Source organism: Rhinatrema bivittatum, chromosome 1 (genome assembly GCF_901001135.1).
Source record: "Rhinatrema bivittatum chromosome 1, aRhiBiv1.1, whole genome shotgun sequence".
NCBI lineage: Eukaryota > Metazoa > Chordata > Amphibia > Gymnophiona > Rhinatrematidae > Rhinatrema > Rhinatrema bivittatum.
The window spans coordinates 482,194,318-482,218,058 of record NC_042615.1 but is presented as its reverse complement, the minus strand read 5'-3'; the positions used below and the strand labels follow the sequence as shown (position 1 = coordinate 482,218,058).

At 42.1% G+C, this 23,741-nt stretch overlaps 1 protein-coding gene across 3 annotated transcripts in view; it reads left to right on the top strand.

The window, feature by feature from the left end:
• The first annotated feature begins 4,721 nt into the window (after positions 1-4,721).
• DENND4C (DENN domain containing 4C) overlaps positions 4,722-23,741 on the top strand; it is a 233,808-nt gene continuing 214,788 nt past the window's right edge. Inside the window, exons 1-2 of one of the 3 annotated variants that reach the window (XM_029607079.1) lie at positions 4,722-5,082; positions 6,776-7,094. In XM_029607079.1, the coding sequence (XP_029462939.1) occupies positions 6,790-7,094 (305 nt within the window). In that variant the 5' untranslated portion in view covers positions 4,722-5,082; positions 6,776-6,789. The remainder of the gene's footprint in view (positions 5,083-6,775; positions 7,095-23,741) is intronic. The other 2 variants (XM_029607072.1, XM_029607087.1) reach the window with 2 other exon arrangements.

The window sequence follows — 23,741 nt, the reverse complement described above, 5'->3', positions numbered from 1 at the left end:
CATTTTCCAAAATTTCATTGAAATTGTCTAATATGCACATCCCAACATGCATATCTTTATACATTAGCTTCTTTTTGGGCATTAGGGAATGTAATCTATGGTGATTTTAGTCTAGTTGGCAAGGTTATTACTGAAGAAAAATGGCTATTGTAGTCAGCTTGTCGACTTTTTTTGTGAAATCCAGAAAACCTTGGACCAGTAAAGTCTGTGATGTGTGTGTGTGTGTGTGGTGGGGGAAAGAGATATGAAAGGAATTTTCTTGCTGGTGTGAAGGCTTACACAGATTTAATTTAGGAATTTCTGTTTTACAGGGCAAAGACTAGGACTTTTGGTTACCATCCTCAGTGGACCTACTGGAGTAATCTTAGCCATCTGAAGTTTGTTAGCTGGCACAGACTAGGCACTACAGCCAGATGTTATTACATTTTTAAAAGGCCCTAACACTGGCTTCTAATTCTATCCATTTGTTTCAATCTGGGACATGGATCTAGTCTTTAAAACTCTGGTAGAACTCCCTTGGCACCATCAACATCACCTTTGTTACATTTGTTTTCTATAAAGACAGCCACCAAATGCATGCAATCTGCTTAGTAAAGAGTGAGTAAACTACAGGACTTGTCCATTTCACCTCCTTTTCTGCATTTTTTTTCAAGTTAAGGTACCTTCCCCTACAGCTGTCAACTTCACACATGGGAAAAAGCAGCAGGTCCTTTCAAACAGATTTGTAAAGCAGCAACTTGGTGCTCCATGATCATGTTTTCTCAGCTTTGCACAATGAGCAAGTGGGTGTCCTCCACCGTTTCCTTGTGAAAGAAAGTGATCCAGGCTGTATTCTTTTACCACTTATTCAGGTTTAGCCATCTAGACTGAATAATCCATAAGGGGAGTTTTGGTTTACTGGGATTGGTCTGTCTGGCTAAACTTGTGGCATACTATGGTCTCCGATACCACGGCAGTGATTGTGCGGTCACTAGTGTATGACAGACCGTCACGCAGTTATAATCATTGGTTTCTCCGATATTAATTTTGCATTTTTTTGAATTTTTCACAACTTTTTAAGACAGTTTCAAGGCAGTAAAGTTTGACTTATCGTAGCATTTCAATTGATATGATGTTATATTGAAAGCACATTTAAAGAATACATCATACATATACAGTTTGAATTACAAGTGTTAAATACTATGGTCTCCAGCATCTGGGGGCTTTTGCTTGTCTTGGGGGGGGGGGGGGGGGGGGGGGGAGGCGGCAATATGCAATCTTGCACATTTCCATGTGGCTCTGAACAGGGTGTTATCCTGCACAGATGGGGGGAAGGGGGGCTGACCTGTTAGTTTGGTTCCAGCAGGAATCCCATGGTTCCCTCCCTCCATGTAGATCACTGTCTCTAGACAGAAGAGCTTTCTATGCATCAAAAACTCCCAACCAGTTTTAACAAACCAGTAAATTACCATTATTCAATGGAATCACCATTCAATCAATTCTATTTGGGCATAAAGTCTGAGGTCTATACTAGCAATTCTCAACCTAGTCCACAGGACACACCCAGCCAATTGGATTTTCAGGTTATCCACAATAAATAATTTGCAAGCACTTTCTCACTCATGCATATTTGTTCTGGATAGCTTGAAAACGAGAGTAGCTGGTTGCATTGCAAGGACTGGGTTGAAAATCCATGGTCCAAACAGTATAAATACTATATCACGAGTTCTGTAAACAAGCCCTAAATCCATAGAAACTCCCCAAACAATAGATGCAATGCAGAAATAGGATGCTTCCTCTTATTACTCACCAAAGAAAAATATTTAAATTCTGGAGCTAGGTCAATAATAGCAACACAAACTTCTGCAAAAATACACACTCAAAGCCTACAGAACAAACTTGCCATATCATAACAGTACTAACTGCCAGTCTCATACAGAAACAATCCTACCTATGAAAAGGAAGCACTGTAAATGTTACACCAGGCCTTAGCACAACAATACACCTCTTACTAAGAACATGCCATACTGGGTCAGACCAAGGGTCCATCAAGCCCAGCATCCTGTTTCCATAAGAACCTGGCAAGTACCCAAAAACTAAGTCTATTCCATGTTACTGTTGCTAGTAATAGCAGTGGCTATTTTCTAAGTCAACTTAATTAATAGCAGGTAATGGACTTCTCCTCCAAGAACTTATCCAATCCTTTTTTTAAACACAGCTATACTAACTGCACTAACCACATCCTCTGGCAATAAATTCCAAAGTTTAATTGTGCGTTGAGTAAAAAAGAACTTTCTCCGATTAGTTTTAAATGTGCCACATGCTAACTTCATGGAGTGCCCCCTAGTCTTTCTATTATCCGAAAGAGTAAATAACCGATTCACATCTACCCGTTCTAGACCTCTCATGATTTTAAACACCTCTCATATCCCCTCAGCCGTCTCTTCTCCAAGCTGAAAAGTCCTAACCTCTTTAATCTTTCCTCATAGGGGAGCTGTTCCATTCCCCTTATCATTTTGGTAGCCCTTCTCTATCGCAATTATATCTTTTTTGAGATGCGGTGATCAGAATTGACACAGTATTCAAGGTGCAGTCTCATCATGGAGCGATACAGAGGCATTATGACATTTTCCGTTTTATTCACCATTCACTACATCTACCGGTTCACCTTTATCCACGTTTATTAACTCCTTCAAAAAAGTGAAGCAGATTTGTGAGGCAAGATTTGCCTTGGGTAAAGCCATGCTGACATTGTTCCATTAAACCATGTCTTTCTATATGTTCTGTGATTTTGATGTTTAGAATATTTTCCACTATTTTTCCTGGCACTGAAGTCAGGCTAACCGGTCTGTAGTTTCCCGGATCGCCTCTGGAGCCCTTTTTAAATATTGGGGTTACATTTGCTATCCTCCAGTCTTCAGGTACAATGGATGATTTTAATGATAGGTTACAAATTTTTACTAATAGGTCTGAAATTTCATTTTGTAGTTCCTTCAGAACTCTGGGGTGTATACCATCCGGTCCAGGTGATTTACTACTCTTCAATTTGTCAATCATGTCAACCACATCTTCTAGGTTCATCGTGATTTGATTCAGTCCATCTGAATCATTACCCATGAAAACCTTCTCCAGTATGGGTACCTCCCCAACATCCTCTTCAGAAAACACCAAAGCAAAGAAATCATTTAAATCTTTCCGTGATGACCTTATCTTCTCTAAGTGCCCCTTTAACCCCTCGATCATCTAATGGTCCAACTGACTCCATCACTAGCTTTCTGCTTCAGATATATTTAAAAAAAGTTTTTTCTGTGAGTTTTTGCCTCTGCGGCCAACTTCTTTTCAAATTCTCTCTTAGCCTGTCTTATCAATGTCTTACATTTAACTTGTAAGACATTGATAAGACATTGTAAGTTGGTATGTTAAATGTGTTACCAATAGAGTTGTATGCAGAAACTACACATGAACAAAATACCCTACTGTGGGTGCACATTCACAACACAGACAGACACAAACCAAATACAGAATACATATCTACAAATTAGAAATGTACAGAAAAAACTGAAATGGAAACCTCAAGAAGCGAGTACTGTATGTAGTGAAACACCAGTGGAAGAGAAAACAGATATGCATTTTCTCCAAAACAGGAACAAAATACAAATGTATACGAATTACGGTACTCATTCCAAAACTACTAAACTGATACATTTTTTTTCTACCTTTGTTGTTTGGGCACTTTTCAAACTGCATTGATTCCAGTCTCTCATTTCTGGTTTCCTCTCATCTAGCTTCTCTAGAATCTCCTTTCCATTTTATGTTTCTTTTCTCTCCTTGTCTTCTTCACTTTCTCCCCCACCTCTGTCTCTGACATTGATCCCTCCCTTTCATCTTTTCTTCATCTCTTTACTGTCTCTATCAAATCAGTTAGATTTCACCCTCTCCCCCTTTCATTTTCAAGTCTTCAATATTTCTCTTCTCATCTACCTAGTTCCCATCTCCCACCCCTTCCTAGCTCATTTTGCCATTTTCATCCCATTCCCCAACCTGTTTCACCCCAACTCCACCCCTTTCCAGTACCTCTCATCTGTTCCACAGCCCTCCAAAGTCCTTTATAATTTAGTTATGCACATTTTTTGCCCATCAGTCCAAAATACTTGTTCTTAGCAGGTTACAAAGTATTAAAAAAAAAAAATCGATCACATAAAATCAATAAATTAGCAGAGACAAACATCATTAACCTAACATTTGTCACTTTTATTTTATTTATATTCCGTCTTTCAACCACTTCAAAATGGATTACATTCAGGTACTGTTGTTATTTCTCTGTTCCCAGCTGGCTCACGGTCTTTCGCCTGATTTACTAAGGCATTTTTCCCATGCTTAGTAAAGGAGGCCCTACGTTTATAGCTAAGGTAGTGGGGGGTGAAGAGATCTAGCCCCAAGATCACAAGGAGCAAAACTCAATATCATCTGAGATTATTAACCTATAGCTCGGCAAGGAAAAAAAAACCCAGTTTATCTATGCAAAAAGCTTTCACCCAACCCCCCCTTACCATAAGCCCCCTTCTTGTATCTCCATTTCACATCATGCAATACCTATCTCCCCCCCCCCATCCTCATCCTGTGGAAGACCTCACTCTCACCCCCATCCTCGAACTCATGTTCTTCCAAAAGGCGTCCGTCACGCTGTCACATTTCCTTGCCCCTGACCTGCCCTCTTTCTCCATATCCCCCGGCAGGCTTTGTAACCCGCTCCCGGCGGTCCCACCCTCGGCGGCAGCAGCAGCGAGCACTGACGCCTCTTCCCTTCCCGTCCCCTCCCTCCCTCCCTCTGCCGCTGGGAACGGAGAGCGGCGCTCGGCTACGGGGGCCGGCGCGGCTCAAACAGCTGACGTGCGCGGCGCGAGAGGAAGTGAAGAGGCGTCAGCGGCCGCCGCCACCGCCGCAGCAGCAGTAAAGGAGGTGGGGGCGGGGGAGATAGGAGGCAGGCCGGGGGACGGAAAGAAGATCCGACACTTCCGACGGGAGCCGGGACCCGCGGCTGCTGCACCATCCCGGCGGCGCCCCCCCCCCACCCTCTCCCCAGCCGCCGCCGCTCCTCCCTCGGTACTGCACCTTCCCTGCTCCTGGTGGAGGGGTGGGGGTTCACGGCTTCCTTCTTATGTTGGGTGCTGGTGTTCAGGGCTTTGCATGGCGCTGGGCTGCTGGAAACTTGCCGCCCGCCAGCCCGGGCAGCGGGGAGGAGCGGGATCGCGAGAGAGAGAGAGAGAGAGAGAGAGGGGCACTCTTGTTGGCTGCGCCGGCTCCCCACCGGAGCCCGGGGCCGTCCCCTCCGGAGCGGCGAGCTCCCGTGAGAGGGATCGGGCCGGGGAGAGCGCCGCCGAGCCCCTCGGGGTTATGGGCGGGGAGGAGAAAGGCGAGCACCGGCGCCCCGTGCATGGAGCTGCCTCTTGCCCTCTCGGGGTGTCGCTGGACCCGGTGGCAGCGGGCTTGAAACACTGCCTGTTGCCGGCCGCTCTTTTCTTGCCACGCTTGGGGTCGTTCGTCCGGAGTTACGGGCAACGAACATGTGAAAGCGTCCCCTAAATCTCCCAAGGGACCGCTTGTTAGCGCTGCCTCCGGTTAAAAGTCCGGGTTCTGGAGATGATGGCCCAGAGCTGGAAAAACATAAAACGCAAATTCCCATGGGCTTTACTTTATTTTTTATTTAAGGTGTCTGAAGTTGAACCATGGTGTGTTTAAAAAAAAACCCCCAAAACAAACAAAAAAACAGCTGTTGCATGATCTGTAGATATAATTGTATTAAAATTAGGTACTTTAGTGTGGGGCTTTAACTTTTTTTTTTTTTTTTGCATTTACAGTAAAACCGTATTGCTTTGGGATTTGACAAGGCAGTAACTGGACTATGTTTTTCATGTATCTATTTATCTATATGCACACACACATATACTTCTAGGAGAAATGTAATCTGCTTTGATATGCCAAAAAGCAGGATATAAATAAGAGAGAAAATGTTTTCTACACATTGCATGAGTCTCAATAATAAACACATTTGAAAAACTTCATTTCAGTACTAATCAGTAAACTCCTAGTACAATATTATTACAGATGACATTAAAACAGAGACTCAAGCTCACTTTGCACTGTGTGCGTGTCAGGTATTCGCATGCATCCATCTCAGATTTGGATGGGTTGGCAGTGTGCTCATACAGTAGAAGGGGAGAGGTAACTCTGCTGTTAATGTTATTGGCTGCTTGTAAGTCATAGTGAGAGTAATTTGTCATGGGAGGTCTGTCTCATTATCCAGAACCTCTCCCTGTGTGCTCACTGGGATATCAGTGCAGTGGAGCTGGGGTTCAGAATGTAGGGCACCCATCCTGCCTTTTGCCCCTGCTGAATAGGCTGGAGAGCTGTGAGGAGGTATCCTGGCTGGCTAGGGCTCTGCTCCATTGTGTTTGCTCCATGTGAAACTCCTTCCTCTACTTTGTTGTTGTGTACCTCATTGTTGGCTTCCTGCCAAAACACGTTTTAAACTAAACATGCATTCTCTAGGTTTTTTTTTTTTGCTTTGTATGTTTTTGTTTTTTTCCCCACGTTTTGTGAATGTGTAGTGAAGCCTCTGTCTTGAAAATGGATGTGGAAAGATGGTGCCTACTAAACAACCCTGGTTTGTCTTTCCTACTAGAGCCCAAGCCATCTGGTCCAGCTAGCAGGTCAAATATCTCTAGCTCTTCTACCGAAGGTCCCTGCACCAGACTATCTAAACTCAACATTGGCTTTCTTCCCTGATCTCTTGCAGGGAACACCTCGGGCATGATGGAAGACAAAGGCCTGCGGGTAGCTGACTACTTTGTGGTGGCCGGCCTCACCGATACTTCCATGCTTCTGGACCAGGATGTGAGCCGTGCGGAAACAAAGGTAGCTGGCCCAAAAGCTCCCATCACAGACCTGGCCATCATCAACAAGTCAGCTGGGGAAACGGTGCCAGAGGGCTACACTTGCATTGAAAGCACCCCCACGGCGCTGCAGGCCAACCTGAATCATGGGAGTCTGAAGAGCCCCGAGCTGTTCATTTGTTACAAGCGGGCTAGGGATAAGCCACCTCTTACTGACATTGGGTGAGTAAACATCTAGTGTGCATTTATGCCTGTTGATGGAGAAAACATTCCACTGTGATACAACAGTTGTGTGTGGATGGGTTTAAGGCGCACACAGCCAGTGGGAGCAGGGGTAGTCTTTGAGGTCCACAAATGCAGTTTTTCAGGATATTTATAAAGTACATTTAGCTTATTTGCTGCACTTTGAAATCCAAATCTGGCTGTGACCCTGGAAGGACTGCAGTGATCATACAAAGCAGCTTGTGGATGCAATGAACTGCTGTCCTGGGATAATTTGAACAATTTTGTTTTACATTTTTTCCTTGAAATTTTATTTTTTTTCTCCTTTCTTTCTGAACCATGGTACTTGGGATTTCCTTTCTCCTCTGCCTTCGTTCCACCTCTTCCCCTTCCCCCCATGGTCCTCTCATTTCCGCAGAATAGGTGCTAGTGTCCTGACTGCAGGCAGTAAAAATCCAGAATTCCTGTCCTACATAGTTGGTGAAAATTGTATGTGGCTTACGTCCTGAAACAATGAAAAGGCAGAATTCCAAAAGAACAGTCGGCATCAGGTTCTCTTCAGATCACCGTCAGGCCGATTAAAAAAAAAAAGCCGTGGGAGAGCCGGCGCTCCGAGGCGAGCGCCCGCTCTCTCGACGCGCGCGCTCAGGCACCCCTCTCCTGGGCGCGCAATTCAGTATTTAAATTAGTGCCGGCGCTAGGGGCACTAGTACGTCCTAGCGCTTCCTTATTTGCGGAAGCAGCGGCTGACAGCAGGTCTGACATTCGACGCTTAATTTTACCGGTGTCGGTTGTTGAACCCGCTGACAGCCACAGGTTTGGAAAACGGATGCTGGCAAAATTGAGTGTCTGTTTTCCAACCCGCAGGCCGGGGGCAGATTTTTTTTTTTTTTTTTTTTTAAAAGAAGTTTTTTCTTTTTTTTTTTAATTTTTGGGGCCTCTGACTTAATATCGCTATGATATTAAATCGGAGGGTATACAGAAAAGCAGTTTTTTCTGCTTTTCTGTACACTTGCCGGGTGCCGTCTGAAATTAACGCCTGCCTTTGGGCAGGCGTTAATTTCTGAGAGTAATATGTGTGGCTTGGCCGCACATTTTACTTTCTGTATTTCGGGTGACTAACTAATAGGCTCATCAAGATGCATTTGCATGGGATGAGCACTATTAGTTTCGGGGGGGGGGGGGGGGGGTTGGCAGCGCGTTTTCCATGCGCTATAACCCCTTAAAGTATAAGCCGGGGTAATAACGCGTCAAAAACGCGTGGCCAAATGGGGACTAAACAGTGCGCTCGGCCGAGCGCACAGTTCTGTATCAGCCTGTGTGATGGCTCTCAATACCAGTAACCTACCCAGATAGTGGCCCACATAGAAGCATGAACACAATATTCTAATTACACTGTTTTATGTCTCAGGTGGCAGCCAGTTAATTTGGTTTATGCATGTAGAAATTGAGACAAAATCTCAGTTTGCAGTCTGTCCTGGTGGCCATATAGGTGGTTGTGAGAGGGAGTTGTGATCGTTGCTCAGGCTCAACACTTTATAGCCAGATTCAGGGCCCATGATTCTAGGGTTCCAGAAGGAGCCCTGGTGCATGGCCCTTGGCCTTAGAACGTCACTGCCATGACCAGACTAGGTACATTGGGGAGTTAATATAAGGGGGAAAAGCCCCCGGATAGTTGCAGGTTGAGGCCTCTGGTGCCAGTATTTGAGTCCTAGTTTGACTGAGCTGGAGACCCAAAAGGAATAGGAGAGAACTGCCAGGTTGAGAAAACAAATATTCATTTGCTCCTGTTTTGGTTCTCGGTGTAGGAAGGGAGTGGTAAGTGGAGATGAAGCAGTTGCAAGGAACCCCTGAGGCTTAGGGTACTGTCTTCTCCTGGCCCCTACCTGTTAAGGGAGCAGTGGTGGGAATATAAGGATTCCACCTCAGTTCTGAGGCAGATTCTGAACTGGGGCAAGAGCAATTTATTTAAAAAAACCCAAAACAAAACCCAGTGCAGTTTGTTTTAATGGCTGTTGTTTTCTTGTGCTTATGTGACAGTGCAAGAGGATACTCACACACGCATGCCATAGTAAACAGCCCATGGTAAGCTGGCTGCAGTCACAAAAGCCATGGTAGTGAACCTCTCCTGTCTGTTTTACTGTGGAAGTGAAAACCAATCAGCAGGCAAATCCAAACGATTTCTCTTAAGTCCATGATGGCCATGGAATGAGGTGTCTTGGGTGGACCTTCCTGCTGCCGTTTGGAGCGGCGCTGAGCTTGCTAGGGCCTTGGCCTTGTTCTACCACAGTTTAGGGCAGGGAGATGAGCAAACGTTACTAAACTGCATGGCTCCTTTTTCCCAGCTCGTATTAATGTGAAGTTATGCTTTGCACAGCTCAGCACTGCGGGCGGGGGAGGGAGGGGAAAGTGAGTCCGGTTAAGTAGCTGGAATGAAGGGGCTCCATTCTGAAAGGAAAAATCAGACAGGAAAATACTGATGGAACAGTGAAATCCTCTCATGCAAAGTTGTGTTCCTGTAGCCTTAAGCACTAAAAGGTTTCAGAGATACCTCTGCATATTTTGGCCCCATAAAGGTGGGATGAGGCGGAGATGCACAGGCAGAGCTGTCTGGTATGCTTCTTCATGTTTATCACTTTTTTATTTTATTTTTTTTTTGGGAGCCAGGGGTATTCTTTGGGGGAGTGCGTTCTGTGCAGAGGTTGAAATAACTCTGTCTGTCTGGGCTGGCAGTTAAGGAGGAGTGCTGATGCCGGATAAAGATTGTACCCCCGTTCTGGAGGCTACGGTTCCAAAAGCATATAGACAGAATAGAGGCAATACTGAGGAGGGCTGCACCTTAATATCACCAGGGAGAGAGCTCAAACATGGGGCTGTTTGCCTGAGCAACTCTGGGCATTTACCTGTTTCAAGACAAAAAAGATTTTCTTTATTCACACAGGCTTTTCAGAGTTAGACTCCTTAAGTGAAACCACAGAGCAAGGTGTTTTACTAATTGTATGAGAAGTGTTTGTCCTTTTGTGATTTTTTTATTTTAGTTGTTAAAACATGCATAAATAAATGTGTATTTGTGGTGTGCTTGGCACGTGCTTTGTATGAGGGCGGAATATAAATCTTTTAAAATAAATATATAAAATGCATTCTGTGAAGCGAACATTTAACACCTTGTAGAGGGCAAAGGAAGATACAAGAGAAAGGAGTGGATAGACAGAGATGGAGGCTATATAGGTAGGGGTTTAAAATGTGTGGATTGTGCAAGGGCTGTGCCATTGGAATTTTTGGCATTTCGAGCCTTAAAGGACCTTTAGACACTGACAGTGCCTCCGTAGATGGTAGATTCTTATAATCTACTCTCTGGGAGTTATACAAGATCGGTTACCAGAAGGAGGAGGATAGTTTCTCCCAGGTTGGGAAGATGCAACTTAATTTATTCATATAGGGAAAGTTTGCAATTTCTTAGAAATATAGTTTCCAGATTGACTGTATATAGGTATGTTAAATGAGCAAAGAGAAGGTGGTGGTTTCATTTCTTAGAACTTTATATATAACCCGTTTGTAAAACACATTACGCAAGCAGAAGTACAAAATTTAAAACAATATTAAACTTCAAATAGTGACATAGAATAACTAAAACATAAACAGAAGTACAAATTAATAATCCAGCAGTACACAATCAAAATACAATACAATTCAACAGATTAACAGCACCAAGGTATCACCAAATTGAGACCATCCACTGTGCAAAGATAGCTTAAGTATTGTCAAATACCTTATGTGGTAGCTGCAGTGGTGAATGGCTTGATAACAGCCAGAGAAACAACAGATAGGCTCTAGTTATTGCTTAAGTGCACTTTATTTACAGTGGGTTTAACTTCAATCTGGTTGCATGCCTTCACTTCAGGTAACACAAAACAATATCGCTGGCCTTACTTCAGATATTGTGGAAAAAGCCCTTTATTAAGATATGCCCGACTCTGGCCAAGTTTCGCTCTGTAACATGTAACATCACTTTCAAAATTCGCTGCATTCAAATTATTTCCTCAAACCACGGATAAGGTATGTATGACTGCAGAATGTTATGTCGACGATTCTGCCGCAGTCATACATACATACCTTATCCGTGGTTTGAGGAAATAATTTGAATGCAGCGAATTTTGAAAGTGATGTTACATGGCACAATCACACGTTCCAAAGTAGAGATTCATGATCAAACAGGTTGTATGAAATAGTGGATGCACAATATTTAGACCACAGCTCTGCAGGTGCACAATAAGTCCTGCTAACATTTATTGCCCCTGAAGCAGCTCTCGATTAAAGAGCGAAACTCGGCCAGAGTCGGGCATATCTTAATAAAGGGCTTTTTCCATTATCCGATCTTCGTTATCTTTACTGCTACACAGCCTACTGGATCGGCTTCAGATTTGTTTTCTGGGTCCATCCTTACTTCAGGTATAGCACAAGCCTTTAGTCTTGGGAGGTCCTTGTAATCTGTAACTCACTCTCTTTCTCCTTCCTGGGGCCTCCTCAAACTCTCTCTGCAATGACAACTTAACCCCTGGCTAAAGGAAACTCCCTGGACCAAAATCCCTTACAGTGTTGATCCATAAGGACCGGTCCTTTAAGATGGTTTGAGGGAGTTTGTTACGGATTCCCTCACATTCCCTCCCCCTAAGTTCGGCCTTGTCTGGTTGAGTGTCCAGCTGTGTCTGGGCTAACTCCCGGCTCGGCCTGAAGAGCACCCCTCTTCCTGGTGGATCACCCCGATTATCCATGAGCTGATCTCACAGAGTTGAAAACTGGGGACAATCTTGTCCCAGAACGTTTGGATACTCTATTTCGGGAAAGGCACTCGCTTCCATCATGGCCTGTCCTGCTAGAGTTGTTAACAGGATCTGACTGGTTGGCCATTTCTGTTTTGTCACCGTGTATACACGCCACTGTCTCTTTTTCTCTAGTGGTTGATATGCTCCTCCTGAATTAAGTCCTCGCGAATGAGAGTCTTGCCACAACACGAATCAACTAGTGCTCGGGTGGGCACTCCATCCAGTTCGACTTGGATTATAAAGTCCTTGGGTTTTGCATGAGGAGTGTCTACAAAGTTGCAGCTTTGGAGCTTTGACCAAGTGTGGCACTATTCACGCTCCCTGTAATTTTCATTCTCTGTGCTTTGCCAGGGGGGTTGCCTTTCTAGCCTCCTTAGCCCGTTGGGCATTAATTACACCTTATGGAAGGCTTCCACCACTTCTAGGGCTCTTTCCAATGTGAGGTCTATGTGATGGCAGCATGGGGCTGTCAAGCCTGTGCAGGAACTGTTGGGCTACTTCTAGTCCGGTCTTTGCTTCTGGCTGCAACCGTTTCCAGCTAGCATCTTTTAGGTGGTGAAAGAGATTTCAGGGGCTCTCCTCGGGCTGCAGGGCACCCTGCTGGAACTGCTGCCAGTCTGTTGCTGAGGTATACCCAGTTCTCTACAGGAAAGCGGCTTTGATCTCTGCATAGGTGGCCCTTTCATCCAGGTTGACTGCTTGGAAAGCCGCTTGACTGTTGCCCGTGAGCATGTTCGTCAGATAGGTTGTCCAACTCATTTTGGGCCAAGCCAACAGTCGGGCCATCCTTTCAGAGTTTTTTTTTTGTTTTTTTTAGGCACACCTAGGGTCTTCACCAGCCTTCATTTTAAATGGGATGTGTGGAATTGCAGTTACCTGCGGTATCCTGTCCAGAGTGGTCTGTTCAGCCTTTGCTGTCTGAAGCAATACTGTGCTTTGCTAGACCCTCTGCACTTGAAGAGCCTGCTACTGTTCAATATGGGTTTGCAGGGTATTTTGCAACTATTGCTGGCCTGTGGTAAGGATTTGCATCACCTGCTCCATCTTCCTTACTTACTGAGCTGCCTCCCAATTCCATATCTCTCTGGGGATAGGAAAGTGTGGACAAAACAAAAAAAAACAAACAAACAAACCTGCTGGCCTATCCGTCCCTTACTAACTCCTTGACCCTGACTACACAGGTGGGGATAACCTCCCTTGGCCTGTTGTACAAAAGCTGGGGAAGTGGGCCTGGGAGACCCAGGAAAGAAAACTGTCTTGAGAGGGGTTTGGTTTTTTTTTTTGGTGGCTGCAGGCCTCGGCCCATACTTTAAACCTCTGTGCTCTTCCCTTCTAGCAGCACCTTCTTCTTTCCCAACCTATTTCGTTAGGCAGGGTACACACAATTAGCTCTTCACTTTCCTCTGGATGCTTTGGGTTTTCTCTCTTTGCCAGGCTTAGAGAAAAAAAATCCCACGAATGACACCATATGTGGTAGCTCATGCAGTGAACGGCTTGATAACATCCAGAGAAACAGATAGGCTCTGTCTGTTGCTTAATCCACTGTAAATAAAGTGCACTTAACTTCAAATCCTGTTGCATGCCTTCACTTCAGGTAACACAAAACAATATTGCTTACTTTACTTAACTCTTAGGAGGTCCTTGTCATCAGTAGCCCTCTCTGCTTCCTGGTGCCTCCCCAAGCTCTCTCTGCCCTGCCAACTTAACCCCTGGTTAAAGGGAGCTCCCCTGGACCAGAATCCCTTGCAGTGTGGATCCTTAAGGAGGACTGGGCCAGCTACCTGTAACTGGTCCTTTAGATGGTTTGAGGGAGTTTCTTATGGACTCCTTCACACCTTACTAAAAAAACAAAACAAAACAGGTTTTAACTGCTCTCCTAACATTTAACTAGTCAGAGATGGAACGAATGTCAAATGGTAAGGAATTCCATAAATAAGGTGCTTGATAAGTAAATGCAGTTTCTCTGGTAGAATCTAAACAGATTACTGAAAGTGATGGAACATGAAGAAGCCTTGCTTGAGATGTCTGTAAAGAACGAATTGGAATATAAGGGACTAACATTTTGGGGAGAGAAAAAGCAAGACCTGTTGAAAGACAAGACTTAAACCTTTAAATCTAATCCTATAAGAAACTGGTAACCCATGCAAATTCAAAACAGGTGAAATAAGATCATACTTATGGAGACCAAAAATCAACCAGGTTGTGGTATTCTGCAACAACTGAAGGCACTTCAGTTGTGAATTTGAAACCCCAAGTAAGAAAGAGTTACAATAATCCAACTTTGAGATCACAAATGCATGTACCAGAATTTTAAGATCTTTTAAGTCTAATAACAAGCGGATCTGCCTAAGATAACCATACCCTCAGTCAGAACAGCAAAGTTGACCCAGGTGAGAGAGAGAGCTCTATCTTTGGCAGGACCATTATTGTGGAACACACCACTTGAACTGAGATTAATGAAAGAATTAAAACTTTTCAAAAAAGGCCTAAAAACTTGGCTTTTCAAAAAAGCATTTCACAATGAGAGCGAGGACTAACAATACATACAGCTGAAAGTCACCAACAAACAGAAAATTGACAATTTTATTATTTGTTTCCCATTATTAAATTGAAACAGTATACACATATATGATTATCCCAAATCATATTATCCCAACCCATCTCTCATTTAGAGTATATTACTGAACTATGTAACCGTAAAATATTGGCACACCATGGATAACTTAGAAACCAAACCAACCTATTTCGTGCCGAAATGTAAACCGTTGTGATGGTATATTACTAAACGACGGTATAGAAATTTTTTTTAATACATAAATAAAATAAAGATAAATTTGACATAGGACCTAATGAATCACTGTAGGTTTTAGAGAGGCAGGTATATCTATCGTCATGGGAGCCACAGCTGGGAGAGTAGATCTAATAGTAAACCAAACTGCCTCTGATTTTAAAGGATTCAAGTGGAGGTTATGATTAGGCAGCCAATGTGCAAAGCTGTCTAAACAATTGTTAAAGGAAGACAGATCAATAGATTGCTTTTTTTTTTTTTTAATACAAAACAGTTATTTGTAAATCATCCTCATAAAATGCACAAAATCCCAAACCTTGAATTAACATCGCCAGTGGAGAAACAAAGGTGATAAAATGGAGCCCTATGGGACTGCAACTGGAAGTTTCACTACATTAGAAATCCTGGTTATTCCAGAAGCTGCTTCAGCTTGGGGGCAAGATGGCCTCGGAGTGAGAAGTACGGCAGGAATGCTCTTGAACCCCGGATTGTCTTATACCTTTTTGCCTCACAATGCGCACACTAAGAGGAAAGCCAGGGTAAGGGAAGTATTGACATCAACCCCCTTACCTGAAATGCTTCAACCGAGGATTGTCATTCTTTGCCCAAAATGAAACCGGTGGAGGAACGAGCCACAGCAGAGGGAGGCGTGGAGCGGACGCTGAACCTGCAGGCTGATGACATCTCTCTGAGCCCCGGCGCACTAAACACTCCTCTCCACCACCCTCGATCACGGAAGAAGCAGAACGTGAGGAGGGATGAAGGAGCCGAGAGCAGCAGTGGAGTACAGCCGAGCTTGGCGGCGAGAGAGGGACTGTAAGAGGTGCTTGAGAGAAATCTTCCAAGCGAGATGAGGTGGGGGGGGGGTCTTCTTCGGGAGACTGCTGAAGCCATGGAGGAGGAGGAAGAAAGACTCCGGGTTGAGATTGGGACTTGGTCAGCTGAAGGGAAAGAACCTACCAAACAACCTGCTGAGATTCTAGCGGTGAAACCAAAGGTAATAACCCTTGACTCTCTATGGGGAGGCCTGAAAGATCTTGAGTCAGCTGTATTAAATCTGACGATAATTACTAAGGAAACTAATAAAAACTTTCAGAAAATGGATATGGTGATTAAAGATCATGAGGAAAAAATAGAGAAAATAACAAGCAGAGTTGGGAAACTTGAGAATCAGCTTGAAATTTGAGAAGTGAAAATATAAATTTAAAGAAAATTGAGAGTTTAGAAAATATGGGCAAATATTCCAATTTGCGAATATTGAATTTTCCTTACTTGGAGGCAATTTCTCCATTAGAGATGCTTAAGAAATACCTTATTCAGATATTGGAACTTCCTAAAGAAATAATGCCCATGTTTAATAAAGTTTATTACCTACCTGAAAGAGAAGTAAGTAAAAATGAAAGTCAACAAAATATACAACAAAAAGAAGATTTGAACCTATCACATTTCCTGGAGCAATCATCTGATTCCATGATATTGAATAGAAGAACTCTATTTGTTGCCTTTACCTTGATATCAGATAGAGATATGGTATTTAGATTCTTTGAGGAATAGGTTGAAATTGTTTTTTGGGGCTAAGATTTGGATATATTCGGACCTATCCAGGTCCACCCAGGAGAGGATGAAGAAATTTATCTCAATGAAATCAGAGGTAGAGAGAAGTGGGAAATTTATTGTAAAATACCCTTGCAAATGTATATTGAGCTATAAGGAAAACAGATATGTATTTCTGGAACCGTTGGATTTACGCAAGTTTTTGGATGGTAACTCTAATGTGGAAGCTGATTAAGGCTTGATGCATGTAGGTTAAACTCACAGATATCACCTGCGAGCTAATTTCTGGTAATTGTGGAATCATTTCCTTTTTCTTTTTGGACCGCTTTTTACATGCCCCCATAATACTTATAAATTTACATTCATTATATAAATGAAAATATGGGAAGATTGTTTTCTTTACTTAATAATTGCTAGGAGTTTGTATTTGGAATCATTTAATTTTGTGTTGATGTAATGAATTAAAAATGAATAAAAATAAAATTATAAAAAAAAAGAAATCTGGTTATTCCAATCTACTTGAATGATCAGCAAGAAAGGATGAGAACCAATCTCACACAATCTGCTAATAAACGATCGATGGTTTCCTGTGTCAAATGCGGCACTCATGTCTAAAAATATTGTCAGTGCGATCTTCGAAATATCATTAGTTAATGAAAGAAGAGCTGTTTCTGTGCTATGTACCTTGCGAAAGCCTGACTGACATGGGTGAAATACATTGGTCTTGCGGACAAAGTAACTCAACTGGTTAAATACCTTCTCAATTGTTTTTGATAGAATAGGCAAATTGGGTACTAGCTATAATTAGAGACCTCCAAGAGATCCAGTGTTTCTTTTTTATTAATCGCTGGACCATGGCCTTTTTCAGCTGATGAGGGAGACTCCCTGAATTTATAGAACTGTTGATCATAGCTATTGTTGATGGTGCCATATCTAAAACAGGTTCCAATAGTAATCTAGAATGCATGGGATCCAACTTAGAAGTAGTCAAATGAAGAGATTTTAGTAAAAAAAAATCACATTGGTTACCGAAATGGGATTAAATGCTACTAATTGAGCAGCAGAACAGGAGGAATGGATTGAGACAGAGACCAACTCAGAATAGTAGGAAAACTATTATAAATTAAGTTGATTTTATCAAGAAAAAAAATGCAAACTTATCTGTTGAACAAGAGGACAAGACCAAAGGAAGAGAAGAAGGTTGATTAGACATAGAAGTAACCATCCAGGATAACTGTTTTTGCTAACAATCGGCTGAAGCAAGCTTATTTGAAATAAACCTTTTCTTAGCAGCTAAAATTGCAGACTGATAAAATTTATTAGCCTTACGCCACTTCATTGTATAATGCAATTTTATTCTTCCTCCAGCCATATTCATGTCGCCAAACTTTCCTTTTTAACAACCTCAAACCAGAATGGAGCCAAGGCTTCTTATGAGAATGATGATTAATAATCAAAGGAGCATTTTTATCAATGGCCTCATGAAGGGGATTTACTACTTGTTTTTGAATATTTCAAAATTTTCTGGTAAAGTGCTAAATCTGATGCCAAGAATTCTAAGTAGAGATTCTATAAATCCCTAAATTGTATTAAATTACTATGTGACTGATTTTTTTGGAATCGCCATAATCAAATAAGATCAACACATGATCAGACCATGGAAATGAAACTACACTAAGAGATTTTGAAATCACTGTATTTGTTTTGTAGAAAGTAATGGTCTAATAGGTGCCCAGCCTCTTGGGTAGCAAAATGTACCCACTGAAAAAGACCCAGTTCTTGAGAAAAGGAAAAAAAAAAGTTCTATCAACCAACTGATCCAAAGAATCAAAGTGAATATTAAAGTCTCCTAATATTGATAAGTTCTGAAATTGAGTTGTAATCTCAGCAATAATTCCCATCGTTTCAGATACTGGCCTAAAAAAGGAGTCAGGGGGAATATAAACAAAGAAAAACCAGTTTTGGAGGCAAATAGGACTGAAATAAAATGGCATCACTATAATGAGTAGATCTTAGAGATAATTCTCTAAATTTTAAATCAGTGTTAAAAAATCACTGCAACTCCCCCCTCCAGGCCAGGAAACTCTGTTCTTGTAAATAATATGAGTATCCCTGGGGACAAGCGTGAGTGAAGACAGTAAGATTCTTCTCTATCAGAAGTAAATGCAGTTTGAGTCAAAATTATATCCTTGGTATGAGAATATTTAGAATCCAAGGATCTTGTGTTAATAAGCCCTCATGGTACTGAAAATGTAGAGACATTAGAAATATTATTAATTGAATAAGAACAAGATGAGAATAATAAGGAAAATTGCCCTAGTAAAGGCTTTATGTTCTAGATCTTCAAAGTGGCCTCCCTCCATTTGCACTGGGATTGAGGACATCACAATAAGAGGAGTAGAAAGATGAGAGATTAAGAAATAAGACTAAAGAAAGAAGAAACGAAAGTTATTGGAATACCAGAAAAGCCAGACACAATTTGCCTTCATTGCTTGCTCATGACTCGCGAAAGGGCACACTTGCACCCCTTTGGCACGCGATCCGTCGGCGGCAATCCGCCTCTGATTTAGATGGAAAAGTTTAAAGTCCCGGGGTGGAAGTGACGTCAGGAGTCTTGGGGGGGGGGGGAGCCTCACCTCACCTCACCTCACCCACCCCCACCAGAAACGCCAAACACAACTGGCAGTTATCAGGCCCAGAAATGCCTGAGGTGAGATGGAGCTTAGGCCGGTGGAGCTAGATGAAGCAGACACTGCTGCCGGAACCTGTTAATAATCTTTGACACTTGGCTTGGTGAGGGGGGAAGATGTTCTGCTGGTCCAGGCATGCCCGCCAGGCTACTCTCTTGTATCCTTGGGATGGGAAAGAGATGGGTGTATGGTTTTCCTTTTCAGAGATTTCACCGCTGGTGCAGAAGCTCTCTTCAGTAGTGGAAGGAGTGGAGTATGGGCCCCCTTCCCCCATCCTTCCTCTTCCATTATTGGCACTTGGTGAATTGATTTTGGCTTGGGTGCTGGAGTTTCCCAGCTTCACTGTGCTGGAGGACCTCCAATATTCTTGAGGACCAGTTAACTGAGAATAGAACTCCGTTTTTGCTCTCGGCACTTTGGAATCATTGGATTTGTGGCAAGTGGTCTCTCGGATGACCCACAAGACACAGGATACATTAGACTTAAGCTTTTTAGACATTAAATAGTGATGTATGTTTAAAAATAACAGGTGTGTTATTCGATTAAGTTTAAAATATCGAGTCAAATGTTTTTGTATTGACAGATCGTTTGGCCAGCGAGTTATTAGGTTAGGATGAGGCTTATGTTAAATAACTTTCTAGAGGCAGTAGAGCAGTTAAGGTTTGGTCCATTTGATCTTTTACAAGGATTAATTACTGAATGGAATAATATGTCCTAGATTTACAAACATCTGGCCCCTGAAAGAGAATTGCTGGTGGGTTCTGAGAAGTCCGCCCTCAGTCTACTTCTGATTTAAGAGAGATTAAGCGGATAAATCCAGATTGAAGGGCAGTGGTGGAAATTTAGATCCTGGGAAGACAAAACTAGAAATTTGGAGCAATTGAAGTCCTATAGAAATGCAGTTGTACATACAAAGTGGGGTTTGTTTTTTTTCCGGACCAAAGTTGGGACAATCTTGAATGCACTCTGGCAGTTTAAGATATTGAGAGATGTAACATTTTCTCCGTAATCACTTAGAACATAAGAATTGCCATACTGGGTCAGACCAAGGGTCCATTAAGTCCAGTATCCTGTTTTCAACAATGGCCAGTCCAGGCCAAAAGTACCTGGCAATTACCCAAAAACTAAGAATATCCCATACTACTGATGCTAGTAATAGCAGTGGCTATTTTCTAAGTCAACTTGATTAATAGCAGGTAATGGACTTCTTCTCCAAGAACTTATCCAACCCTTTTCTAAACACAGCTACACTAACTGCACTAACCACATCCCCTGGCAACAGATTCCAGAGTTTTTGTGCGTTGAGTGAAAAAGATTTTTCTCTGATTATTTTTAAATGTGCTACATGCTAATTTCATGGAGTGCCCCCTAGTCCTATTTTCTGAAAGAACAAATAACCAATTCACATTTACCCGTTCTAGATATCTCATGATTTTAAAGACCTCTATCATATCCCCATCAGCCATCTCTTCTCCAAACTGAACAGCCCTAACCTCTTCAGCCTTTCCTCAAAGGGGAGCTATTCCATCCTCTTTATCATTTTGGTCGCCCTTCTCTGTACCTTCTCCATTGCACCTATTTTTTTTTTTTTTGAGATGTGGCGACCAGAATTGTACCCAGTATTCAGGGTGCGATCTCACCATGAAGTGATACAGAGATGATATGACATTTTCCGTTTTATTCACCATTCCCTTCCTACTAATTCCTAACATTGTTTGCTTTTTTGACTGCCGCAGCACACTAAGCCGATGATTTAAATGTATTATCTACTATGACGCCTAGATCTTTTTCTTGGGTGGTAGCTCCTAATATGGAATCTAACATAGTGTAAGTACAGCATGGATTATTTTTCTATATATTCATCACCTTGCACTTATCCACATTAAATATCATCTGCCATTTGGATGCCCAATGTTCCAGTCTCACAAGGTCCTCCTGCAATTTATCACAATCTGCTTGTGATTTAACTACTCTGAATAATTTTGTATCTGCAAATTTGATTACCTCACTCGCTGTATTCCTTTCCAGATCACTTATAAATATATTGAAAACAATGGGTCCTAGTACAGATCCTTAAGGCACTCTAATGTTTACCCTTTTCCACTGAGAAAATTGTCCATTTAATCCTATTCTATTTCCTGTCTTTTAACCAGTTTGTAATCCATGAAAGGACATTGCCATCTATCCCATGACTTTTTTACCTTTCTTAAAAGCCTCTCATGAGGAACTTTGTCAAATGCCTTCTGAAAACACAAATACACTACATCTACTGGCTCACCTTTATCTACATGTTTTATTAGCCCCTTCAAAAAAGTGAAGCAGATTTGTGAGGCAAGACTTGCCTTGGGTAAAGACATGCTGACTTTGTTCTATTAAACCATGTCTATCTATATGTTCTGTGATTTTTGATCTTTAGAACACTTTCCACTAGGCTAACTAGTCTGTAGTCTGAAAATATATATATATATAAAAACATACATAAATACAAATTAATTTACTCTCCCTTCTTACTCTCCCTTTTTACTCTCCCTTTTTAAATATTGGGTTTATATTAGCCATCCTCCAGTCTTCAGGTACAATGGATGATTTTAATGATCGGTTACAAATTTTAACTAATGGATCTGAAATTTCATTTTTGAGTTCCTTCAGAACCCTGGGGTGTATACCATCTGGTCCAGGTGATTTACTATTCTTCAGTTTGCAAACAGGCCTACCACATCTTCTAGGTTCACTGGGATTTGGTTCAGTTCATCTGAATCATTACCCATGAAATACTTCTCCAGAAGGAAATCTTCCCAACATCCTCTTCAGTAAACACTGAAGCAAAGAAATTGTTTAATATTTCCGAGATGGCCTTATCTTCCCTAAGTGCCCCTTTAACCCCTCGATTATCTAACAGTCCAGTGGACTCCCTTGCAGGCTTTCTCCTTCGGATATATTTTAAAAAGTTTTTATTGTGAGTTTTTGCCACTACGGCCAATTTCTTTTCAAATTCTCTCTTAGCCTGTCTTATCAGTCTTTCATTAAACTTGCCAATGCTTATGATTAATCCTATTTTTTTTCTGATGGATCCTTCTTCCAATTTTTGAATGAAGGTCTTTTGGCTAAAATAGCCTCTTTCACCTCACTTTTTAGCCATGGTGGCAATCATTTGACCTTCCTTTCACCTTTCTTAATGCAAGGAATACATGTGGACTGTGCTTCTAGGTTGGCAGTTTTTAAGTGTCCATGCCTGATGCACGCTTTTTATCTTTGTCGCTGCACTTTTTAATTTTCTTTTTTTTTAAACTATTTTTCTCATTTTATCAAAGTTTCCTTTTTGATAGTTTAGTGCTACAGCAGAGGATTTATTTACTGTCCCCCTTCCAGTCATTAATTCATTTTGATCATATTATGATCACTGTTGCCAAGTGGCCCCACCACTGTTACCTCTCTCACCAAATCCTGCACTCCACTGAGAATTTGATATAAAATTGCTCCCTCTCTCCTTGGTTCCTGAACAATTGCTCCATAAAACTGTCATTTATTCAATCCAGGAACTTTATCCCTCTAGCATGTCCTGATGTTTCACTTACTGAGTAAATATTGGGGTAATTGAAATCTCCTATTACTGCACTATCAATTTGGTTGCTTCCCTAATTTCTCTTAGCATTTCACTGTCCGTCTCACCATCTTTGTCTGGTGGATGGTAATATACTCCTATCACTATAGTCTTACCCAACACACAAGGGATTTCTACCCATAAAGATTTGATTGTGCATTTAGTCTCATGCAGGATGTTTATCCTGTTGGACTCTATGCCATCCCGGACATAAAGCGCCACCCTGCCTCCCAGATGCTCCTCTCTGTCATTGCGATATAATTTGTACCCTGGTATAGCACTATCCCATTGGTTATCCTCCTTCCACCATGTCTCTGAGATGCCAATTAAGCCTGTCATTCACTGCTATACATTCTAATTCTCCCATCTTACATTTTAGGCTTCTGGCATTAGCATACAAACTTTTCAAAGTGTTTTTTGTTTGTATTAACATTCTGCTTTTCAGTTGACATGGATAAATTGGAATTTTTTAGCTCAAGTGTAATTACATCACACAATAAGGGAAACACTAGTTTACAAGTCAAACAGAAGGAGTTTACAGTGGGCTCAGGCAGAATAAGACCTGTGACCCACAGACACCCGTTCTTGACAGCTGTGCAGCCCACAAGGTTACCCCTCACTCACATAGAGCATTAAGGAACTCAAAAGACAGAATTACAGTGGGCTCTGGTAGAATCAGACCTGTGATATGGAGACACATACTGTATCAAGTTACAAAAGCGCAAAAAGCCTTCTCTGTATTAGTTCTTGAAGAAGAACTTGTGAAAGAGATTGACATGATATCCGAAAAGAAAGAAGAAACCCAATGCATACAGAAATGTCACCCCCGAAATACAAATAAAAATGCAAAGGAAAAGGGTGAAGTGGATAAGAAAATTCAACTAAATAAGAGACTAAAGGAATCCAAGAAAAGCTGTAACCAGAATGAGAAAAGCTGGAAAGCTATGAGCACAAATGCTCGTAGTTTAGTCAATAAAATCCCATATCTGCAAGCCCTAATGATAGAGGTGGACTTGGACATTGTTGCTGTCACGGAGACGTGGTTCACGGAATCTCCTGACTGGGATACGGCAATACCAGGCTATAACTTATTAAGGGAGGACAGGCAAGGAGAGGAGGAGTGGCTCTTTATGTCAGAAACAATATCCAAGCATCTGAGCTGCAAGGAAGATGGGGCAAAGAAGCACTATG